The sequence below is a fragment of the Branchiostoma floridae genome, chromosome 18, assembly GCF_000003815.2.
Source record: "Branchiostoma floridae strain S238N-H82 chromosome 18, Bfl_VNyyK, whole genome shotgun sequence".
Lineage (NCBI taxonomy): Eukaryota > Metazoa > Chordata > Leptocardii > Amphioxiformes > Branchiostomatidae > Branchiostoma > Branchiostoma floridae.
This window is the reverse complement of record NC_049996.1, coordinates 5,448,646-5,459,469: the sequence shown is the minus strand read 5'-3', so window position 1 is coordinate 5,459,469 and position 10,824 is coordinate 5,448,646. Positions and strand designations below refer to the sequence as shown.

Here is a 10,824-nt window from a genome sequence, read left to right as displayed (position 1 = left end):
CGTGAACTCACAATACCTACAACGACACAAATGGGGCATCAAGATTTAAACACAGCATACTTACTTCTAAACATTTTGCTAAATAAATGTTAACCTATCAGTTAATGCAGTTTTATCCCAAATGGAGACCTCAAAGCATGAACATTTTATTTGCTTTCTCTTATAACATCCGTTCGAAAAATGAAACAGATTTGGGTACTTGTAGCTTACTGCTTACAATAAATTCATTTTTACACATAATTACCGTTTTTCCTTGATAGTCTGCATAACACCGTCGCTGTTGTTTACCAGCTTGGATATCTCGTAATACTTCTTCCCAGTGCCGTTCTCAGTCTTCAGGCTGAAAAAGTAGATGATGAAAATTGAAATGCAACGATTAACATGTATTTCTCGAATAGAAGTAAACAATAGTACACAGGGATACAATGAGACTCACTCTTCGCTAAAGCAGCCCGTTGCAACATCCTTAATGTCAAACGGAAACATGAGTTTGAAGTTCAAGTTCAGCAGCTCCGTAATGGTGCCCATGAACATCTCGACAGGTTTTGGGTATGTAGGGATGGTCTTCAGCCATTGGCTGAAGGTGTCTTTGAAGCCGGTTGTGTAGAAATCCGCTACGACGGCCGCGACTTCCTGGTGACCTCCTTCTGCGGTCACGCGGGTGTTGGACGTCTTGGAAGATTGGCTGTAAGATTTATTAGCCCATAGTTAAGTAACTCATGCTTCAAACAGAAGATATGAAATTAAAATTTCTGAAGGGAATCGATCAAATGCCACTAGGAGGTTTGTGTATGGGTTTTCTAACAAAAACAACTCGGTTTGAAAATGAATTCAAATAACATTTATGATAAGTTTGAACAATTCGAAATAAAAGAATATTGCAATAAAATATTTAAAATGTTAAATTGACGTATGGTGAAACTAATTGTTATCTCTTTATTTACTACAATTGTTAAGCATTTATATGTTTTGTCATTGTTGGAACATGTTCCATAAATATGAGTAATTTTTCCTCCATAAGAACTATTATTTCCCAATTATCATGATTATTCCCGACTATTATTAATTAACAAAATTGTGGACTTAAAAATTTTCTCTACATGACAAGGATGTGAGAATTGCCCTTTTCAAAGCCCACCGACCAAGTTACAAAATGTTGTATCATCTCTCTTCGATTTAGACAATAACTTTCAAAAATGCGCCAAACACTTATAAAGATAAAATGTATGTTACAAAACAACAAATTGAACATGTGATGATCGAATCCAGTCTTTTTTAAGATATGATGCACTGTACACACATTCACGTGTGCTATTAACATAACACAAAAGCAGGGGATACTTGCCCATTCCTTGACTGAAAATCTTTGAGAAGTTAAAAAAAGCCCAATTTCTTGTAAACTCAGAAGTGAACTCAGAAGTTATCATTTCAAAACAACCAAGCAAAAACCAAATAACTGTCCCAAATTACAAGCAAAAATAATAAAGAGGACTCCATACGCGCTTTCACTGGATCCCTTCATTCCGAAGGAAGCTCCAGCCGAGAACATTCCACTATAAGAGGCCTGTGCCTCTACGGAAAACTCCGTCAGACTTTGGGTCTTGGAGGCCTCCTGGGTCTTAAACACCCTGAAGGATCCGCCGAACTTTGCTGACTTGATGTAATGTGTTCCATAGCGGATGATGAATTTCTCTGCAATAAAGACATTAAGTTGATTTTATTCTGTTTTACATTTTAACTAGGAGAAAAGGCACTCCTGTTAATGCTTGTTAATGGCATAATTACATAACAAAATATAAATATTACAACTAATGATCAAATACAAAGGTCAAGTAAATTATCATAAAAAGTTTATATCATCATACGAATCTTATGACATATTTGCTGAATAGAACTTAAAAAAAAGCACTTACGTAGCTCTTGTTTTCCCGTTTTAAAAGAATCGGGGAGGGCCAAAAAGTCTCGTAGGAAATCTAGGCTCAGGGTATCCGGCCGAACGTCATCGAGGAAGATTTCATATCTATCAAAAAGTTAAGTAAGAAAGTTATAAACGGTGGGAATGCTAGAGATTGCAAAAAAAGAAAAAAAAGTAATATTCATGATTATAACTACCACAGGTTCAGCTCTACTAAAACATTTTAAAACTATCATAGACATCAATTACTGTTCACTTAATAATAAACAGACTCCTCTTCGGAAACGTAGTTTTAGAGGGTCATGTTGCTTTTGCGTCGAGATGTAAACGTTCTAGGTTGAAATCCATAGAAATCCATAGCTAGGTATACCCCTTGCTTTGAAAGTCATTTTCACAAGAACATGTGAATTTTCCTTAGAGAGGTACTCCAGAAAGACCAAACCTGGAGCAGGTTTAAGGACCAATTGCACTTGATAAAAAGGAGAGGTAGTGAATCAAAGTTGTCTTACACAAACTGTGTAAACAATACTGGTACCTTACGCCTTGACAGGATTAGTTCACCGGTCATGCGAAACAAAAAAACAAACAAACAAACAAACAAACAAACCTGACAACATTACACTCTATAAGTGACATGATCATCTGCTTCTGGGAAGATGATTTCGAACCATATGCTGCATCTATTGCAGCCTGTAATGTCATGAAAATTGTCATATTTTCAAATGCTTATCACAAAGGATACTCAAATTGAAGCTGGCAATATAAATAAGCTCACTAACACCTCAAGTAGCATTGTTTAAACCCTGCCACATTGCGAAAAAATCAATCGGACGACGAGTTTTTGAGCTCTGAGTGAATTATTCAGTAGTGATACGTCCTTGTATTTTTTCAAAGAAGGTCTGCATTAGGTCTGAATTACGCTGAATTTAGAAGAAACCTCTGTGTTTTACGCTAAATCATGGAAGGCAATTACGCTAGATTTGGTCGCCTCGCTACGCATTACGTAGATAAGATGGTTTTCCCTACGAATTACGAGAAATGAAAATAGGCTGCCTACGCCTTACGTAAAAGAGCATACAGACCCTCTTTGAATTGTCCTGTGTTTTCTTAATCAACTACGTCACCCTTGCCTCCCCGCCTTTAAGTCGTTTCACCTCGCCCAGGTACCGGTAGATATTCGATAGTTAGACTTCAATCTTATAATTTCGAATCTGGATAGATTTTCATCTACAGAAACCCGACGATACTCCCTAAAACTGAGACCGCAAAATCTGATGGCGTACGGCCAGGAGTAGATCGAGTTTTGACCGATGTTTGATTTTTTGCAAGTGTTGATTTTCTTAGAAATAGCGTGTGATTCTGACTTTCTGGGTTCTGCAGTAGCAAGTAGGTTTGGTTTATTACAGAGTTTCTTTTTTTATTATCATTTATTATGCAAACTTCTCGTAATCAAGTGATAAAATTGATTAAACTATTGCCTTTTTGCGAGGAACTTCTTGTATGATCTTTTCCGGTTGCTGGAGGTCAGGGGAAGTTCATTATCATTGAAGTCTTTCCTACGATCGCACGAGGCTCGCTCAATGTGACAGGGACTGTTTTCAGGCGAAAAATGCGCGCGACATTCTTAGGCTCTTAAAATCGGCCGACCTTACAGCGATCAAGAAGTACGACCGAAGCTCGTCGACAATGTGAATGATTTATAATGTGTTCCCGTTCGAAAGTACGCGCGACCCTGGGTCGATTTTAAAATCCACCGACCTTCCAGCGATCACGGCTAAAACCTCGTCGACAATGTGACAGGGGCATTACGACTTCTGTTTGTTAAGTGAACTATTCAGTCCAAATGATCACAAAGCTAAAGTAGGGAGTGTTAACATGTTGACGACTAGATACAAAACTCAATTTCAAATCAAAATATGCATAAAATGGAACCTGAAATCCCCATCCAGAGAAAGACATCCCAGCTTTCATCTGAAGGGAGCGACGGTAGGCTGATTTTGACTCGAAGACGAAGGAGGAAACTTTCGTGTCGTAGATTCCCTGAACATTCATGGTATCTGGAACATCCCCATCTTGATACCTGTGATACGGTAAATTGATACTAGTACCTCTGAAAAATATCCCGAGCTACCCCCCCCCCCCCCCTTGGCTCTTACAATGTTGTGCTTTCTGCACATAGTAGCTTTTTGAAAATAATGTTAGAACTTGTATCCAAGTGGTCTGGTGATGTGAGACTATGTAGCATTGCTACAGTTATATTTGCGATTCGAGGCCGGGCCGGAAGCTTGCTGAAACAACAACTTGAGCTATCAAAGGCGATAGTACACATAGAAGGTACAAACTGAGTAGTCAGGAGCATTGTTTACACATATTCCTTAGTAAACACTTTATTTATCATTTCTGTAAACAACTCTGCCGGGACTCGGTCTTCAGAAATTAGACCGTACCATTATTGTGAGCTATACCGTAGTGGCAATATGGTGCAATGGTACCTTGAATATATTCTAGTTGTAGACCCATGAATCGAGCCCATTAATATGAGTATGTAGGATTTGCTAAGGAAAAGAACTCACTTTCTTTTGTTCTTACAGAACCGCTGCACAAGATTCTTCTTTCTGGACGCGCTGCTGTAGTCCCCGCGACCATCGAAGCCGACCCCGATGTAGGTGCACCCTTCCATCATGGCCTGTCAGACAACAAAATTTATATGTTAAGTCATTATGTAGGACATTTAATTTATTCCTTATTTGTTGTTGACATTGTTTTGAAGCATGTATCACCATTAATTTATTTCACAACTGATTTGAGGAAATTGTTGTTCAGTCCATCATGGATTCTGACTGTTTTTTTTTTTGAGAACATCTAGCAAATCATTTATTTAGATATCAGTTGAGTTAAGAACAAGAATAAGTCAGTCACGGAGAATGATGAGATTCTACAAATATTGCAATATTGATGCGGAAAGAATGCAAAATACAGCCTTATATATTTTCACTACATCGCTTTGATATGCAATAAATATGCTTTATAAACATTTAGGAAAATTTTGTATGATAGTAACGGAATTGTTGCACGCCTTAGAAGTCCATAAATAGGGAATTCATATCTAAATTTACAGTCAACGACAGGGAGCTCTCCCAGTAGAATCTGTTTAGTCATATACTTGAATGTAAGTTCATCTGTGGCGGTAGTCAACATTATGTTACAATCTTAAGACCATATATCCGTACACAAAACAAAGCCCTTACCAACAAGCTTTCGGTCAGACCTCTGACCCTTCTCAAGTTGAAATGACCCAGAGCCTAAGTCACAAATCCGAAGCGGAAATGTGACATCAGCAAAGGGTCAAAGGTGCTTGGCAGTCGGTATTGGACTGATCAAAAGCTTGTTGGTAAGCGCTGTATTTTTGTGTACGGATATATGGTCTTAAAATTGTAACGAACGTAATGTTTAGTCAAATACATACGTATGACCAAGCTACTTACATAGCAGCGCGGTATGACAGTCTTGACGTTATAGCAAGGGTCTCCGGGTCCGTATCCTTTCCCAAAGCAGCCGTTCATCAGAGCAGCACCCATTCCGATGGGGAAGGCAAACGCAGGAGGCTGAGAACTGCTGTCAGCTTCTGGTTTCTTTCTAACAGTGTACATAAGCACAGTTAAGAATGTAAGTACATTATGAGATTGCTGTCAGTACATGATGTAACAAAGTCTAGAACAACCTCAGAAGTAACATATTCACATAGAATCACCGGGTTATTCGATTTCAATGGAAACAGTTAGAATATTGGACATAGAGCCAGACTTTGTCGTTAACCAAAGGAGCCATCTACATCAGAGCTATCTAACCATCCCCGAACAGAGACGGTGGCTGCCATAGACTTCTTGCAACCTATGATCCACTTCTTACTGAGTCACGTGCTCTGTCTGCATAACGTGACGTCACGAAAGCAGTTGGGTGTTCATTCCTTGACAAAGACTGGTGCTGTTCAGTCGAAAATGTGGGTGAGTCCAATTTTTGTGTTTGACATTACAGTTAAACTAGTTCTATAATGACTTCTACCAACCCTAATGAACTTTCAATTTAAGGCCTGGAACACCAGGTAAATAGATAAAAACAACAATATAAATCTGCACAGATTAACAAAAAGGGTACCTACTAATGTATATGAAGGTATAAAAATGCACCAAAAAGAAGTACAAACAAGAACACAAGATCATACAAAACAATCCACGTTATCATTAACACGTCAAAATGACGACACCACTTCCCATCATGCAACACACCCTTGGGACGAAACACAACACTCCCTTGAGACAATATGGCGGCGCCCATGGACGGCAAAGAAAAAAAAAAGGCAACGAAAACAATACAGGTTCTGTAATAACGTACTTGCCACCCTGCTGAACGTCCACCTTCATGTGCATTCCTGGTGGGGCGAACATGTCGTCCTTTATCATGCCCTTGTCCTCAGAGAGACTGATTTCAGCCTGGAAAAGAAACATTTACATAAACAAGCTTAATTAAAAGTGCAGAAACTCCTCCACAGACTCAAATAGACGATAAAAAAGATACAACGTGCACAAACACGTTTTAAACAAGCTTAAACAACCACAAAAGATGACCAAAAACACACACATGTTTACGAATAGATTTTATATCCGTTTTCGTAAGTGTCTGCGCCGCAACAGCTAAGAGATCAAACATTCCAAAGGTCATTTACGAACATAGCAGTTAAAGAACAAACAGTCTTAAGTCCTTTTTTCTTGTTGTGTTTTAAATAACACTTTAGAATAATGCATTTTATGTCAATGAGTGTCGTCCAATGGTCTAGTGGCATGGCTACAGGGCTCGAGATGGGGACGTCGCGGAATCAACTTTTGGTATTTCTTGCTAGAAACCTTCTCAATGGGACTGTCTATATTAGGGGTGGGTACCGGTACAGTCCAGGTCCAGTTCAGGTCCAGAGGGTCAGGTCCGGACCTGAACCTGGACCTGGACCTGATTCAGTATGACTCATACCAATGGTCCATTTCACTACAAAGAAATCTGTTTGGTGGAGTATAAGACTTATACTGGCGTTTTAAAATCCTAAACGCTAACTGCCCCTATACGATTGTCTGTAAAACTTGGTAGAAACTCTACTCTACTTCACTCGTTAGGTTTTTCCACCTGCAAGCGCCAAAACGTGTGAATGCCTTATAAAATAATCTGTTAATTTTCTAATCGGTCCAACATCCGGTTCACCTAATTTTTTCAGGTCCGGTTTTTCTGGACTGGTCCAATAAGAAAAACCGGTTTTGTACCGGTACGCTGGACCGTTGCCCCAAATAGCAAGTTTGGCCGTTCTTCGATATGTCATTGATGGCCATGTAGTGGCAGGGGACCATAAAAAAGATAACTGCCTTTATCTCTTTTGCGAATCCAGGTCCATTAGGGACAGGTGCTTTGGCAGGTGCAGCTCCTCTGGCAGGTGCAGCTCCTCTGGCAGGTGCAGCTCCACTGGCAGGTGCAGCTCCACCCATACCTTTCTTTATAGCTGTAAAACAGACGACACTATAGAGATTCAACAATACGGAAAACGGAAGCAACTTATGTTATTGATCCATAGCTCTTTAGACAAACATTAAATGTAAATTATAGATGGCATTGCTCCGCAGTACTGTTATTGCTGAAATATTCGCGGTGGCTTTATTTTCGCGGTTTTGCGGTGGCCACTTCACCGCGAATGTAAAACCACCGCAAACATTTTCCATGGCAGTAAGAGACTACGGTGGATGGTGCTACCGCGAACTTAAAACCACCGCGAAAAGTCCCTTTTCCCGCAAACGCGATATTAAATCCCGCGAACTTAAATGTATTCACTGAAGACTATGCCTGCTTACGCTGTACTTGTGTACGGAAAAGGGGCAAACAGTGAGGATAGACAATAATGTTAATTTGAAACAGAAAACGTTAATAAAAGAACATCAACACTGACTGTACTTAATTCAAACTGTAATGTTTTGATCTGAAGAACCAGTCTAACATATGGTGTTCCAGAAAATACCAGGCAATGATGAAATATAACTCACCTGAACCGAGCACGCCGTCTATTACTGACTGCATGGCACTTTTCTCTATTGCTCCCGCCACCTCAGCCTCTTTTTCCACACTTTTCGCCATGATGTCTGGAGCCATGTTTTTCATAGAACCCAGTTTCTTTATGGTATCCGTCAGTTTGGTAATATTGAACTTGTTTCCACTTGCTGTACCAAAGATAAAAGCATAGTATTAGATCAAATTGCTTTCTTAATAGAAGTGTAGTAGATATCAGTATGGGTGGTGTCTCACTGGTCCGGGGGAACTGGCAGGGCACTGCCGGGATCGAAAGATACTCAACGAAGTTCAGAGATAAAGAACGAATTTTCTTACGTTTTGTATATTTTGTTGTCTTCACTCTTACGTATTACACAATATCGGAATTATTTTCAAAAAAACTCAGCGAAAATGAAACAACAGTGCCACGGTGAACCCCACAGTGCTGCACCGGTACCCAAGGTGCAGAGAGATACAACCTCAAAATATGTCCTTCCTTTAATATTGCATCCAACAGGAGACAAAATGCCAAATCCATATTGCATATATATCAAAGGGGGACGCAACAAGCATAGGTTTCAAAAGGCAAGTTATCAGAGCTATCTTCCACATAAGTTTTACTTTTGTTACATGTAGCTTATTACAGATATTACAGATTGAAGAAGACCTATTCCTGAAGTCTTTAAGTAAATAATTTGTCATAGGCAGAGATATTCTGAAATTCCTCCAGTGATAAGTCCAATTGGCACTATAAGGAGAATTGTGTTTATTTTCTTAAAAAAAAAATGCAGACTTACACAAAAGCTTCCCAGCAAGCCCAGAAATAGCCGGTAAGAAACGTTTATTCCTAACGTAAGCGTCATCAGGTTGTGCCGCCTGGAGCGCCTGTTGGATGTACGACGAAACGTCATCAGGTTGTGCTGCCCGGAGCGCCTGTTGGATGTACGGCGAAACGTCATCAGGTTGTGCCGCCCGGAGCGCCTGTTGGATGTACAACGAAACGTCATCAGGTTGTGCTGCCCGGAGCGCCTGTTGGTTGTACGGCGAAGCGTCCTCTGCTGCTGCAGCTCGCAGGGCCTCATTCAGGTCATCAGGCAGCGATACTGCAGCACAAACGTGTAAGAACAAACATTATACATGCGGTAATGACTCTACTATGGTTTACCTCCCCAACCAGACAAGAAACATAATTGGAAAACTTCAGGATTACATTTACGAACTTTTACCTAAAGTTAGAATAACAACATCAAATTTAGGTACAGCAATTGAAACCTTCTATTTTCTTAGATATATTATAGATTTGATCACTAATAGTGCAGACGAACAGTTTTTAGAACAAACAAGCATTAGGAAAAATGTTACAGCTGTCTGTAAGTATCGAGTGGCGCAGTGGCAGCGTTTTTTTCAGAACCGGGAGGTCTCGAGTTCGAATCCTGTCGTGTCACCGATTTGTGCCCTTGGAAAAGGCACTTGACACGGCTTTCCACACTTGAGTCAAAGTAAAATGAGTACCTAGCTAGGGCCGTCCCCCGAAAGGACGTTAATGAAGGTCCCGTTTTTGGGGAGAGCCACACCTCGAGCACGTTAAGACCGCACTACACGTGCGATGGTGCGGTGTGAGTGGTTCAAAACCTACAGTCAATGGCCGCACCTGGGACAGTTATTGTCTTATTGAGGTCACCTGAGAAGCGACGAATGGCAGCTTGCTCCAGACCCTTGGGATTAGCCCCCCCCAAAAAAAATTAAATAACAAAGGAGTCAGGAAGACCTGAATCAAGTTTCATAAGATTGACAACCATTTCTTGTTCAAACTTACGCTCGTTACTTGGGGAATTTTCGATTTCTTGGACGTCTTTTTCTCCTGACAGCATTTCTGGATCTTGTGCATCATCAGTCGCTGTGTACGTAGCAAAATAAAGATAACATTTCGTTATAAATAAGGGCAAAAGCAATGATGTTCATTAAACGTATTCTATTACTTTTGCGAAACTTTGAACTACAGAATTAAAGGCGATGAAGATTAGCATTATCATTATTATTATCATGATGTTCATAATGATGATGATGATACAGAGATATCGATGAAGGTGACGATGACAAATTGATCGATGGTGATTAATGATTGTAATAATGTTGATCACAAACGTGCTTTGTAATATCTTAACACAAACTAAGATAAATGGTTGTCCTCGATCTGAGAAAACGATACCTAAAACTTCTCCCATGTTACAAAAAAAAAGAAAAGAAAAGAAATTACATAGAATATCTCTCGAATGTCTCTTATTCGCAATGAGCTCCAGCTGCCCCTTGTCCTTATCGTATCCGTAAAGTGGGGCGTCTTTGTCTGCTGCTGCGCGGCAGGCTTCCTGAAGGTCTTCGGTCGGCAGGGCTGAAATATTGAAATAAATATATTTCTGCACAAGCCCGCTGAAGGTACACTATACAAGAGAAGTGCGTTATAATATACAGTCTACACTTGAGATGAAATTACCTTACCGCTCAGTAGTTGCATCTACATTGCGTTTATTTTGTACTTTTCCCTGTCTTAAAGGGCACATGTCACCGAAATTAAACATTTCCTGACTTCATGTAGTCATATACAGTTTTACTCAATGTTTGTTCGACAGATGTTGCAATGTACTATTAGGCTATGTTCCTGACTTTTTAATAATACTACCGCCATATAATCAAGATAATTTCCGCTCATGACGTAATAGTGGACTAGTGAAAGTGGCCTAGGCCTGTTCGGAACTTGACACCTCGATTCTCAACAAGTTAATTGTATGTAAATTGTATGTTCTGAAAAGAAAATTTTGACCAGTCCGGTACCA

At 39.9% G+C, this 10,824-nt stretch overlaps 1 protein-coding gene across 1 annotated transcript in view; it reads right to left on the bottom strand.

Moving 5' to 3' along the window:
• The window catches only part of LOC118406019, a 41,952-nt gene that overhangs the window by 29,837 nt on the left and 1,291 nt on the right, over window positions 1-10,824 (bottom strand). The window contains exons 3-11 of the mRNA XM_035805874.1: window positions 9,810-9,890; window positions 8,791-9,096; window positions 7,990-8,163; window positions 7,363-7,454; window positions 6,308-6,405; window positions 5,401-5,551; window positions 4,489-4,601; window positions 437-685; window positions 289-340 (exon numbers count right to left, since the gene is read on the bottom strand). Coding sequence (XP_035661767.1) covers window positions 289-340; window positions 437-685; window positions 4,489-4,601; window positions 5,401-5,551; window positions 6,308-6,405; window positions 7,363-7,454; window positions 7,990-8,163; window positions 8,791-9,096; window positions 9,810-9,890 — 1,316 coding nt within the window. The remainder of the gene's footprint in view (window positions 1-288; window positions 341-436; window positions 686-4,488; window positions 4,602-5,400; window positions 5,552-6,307; window positions 6,406-7,362; window positions 7,455-7,989; window positions 8,164-8,790; window positions 9,097-9,809; window positions 9,891-10,824) is intronic.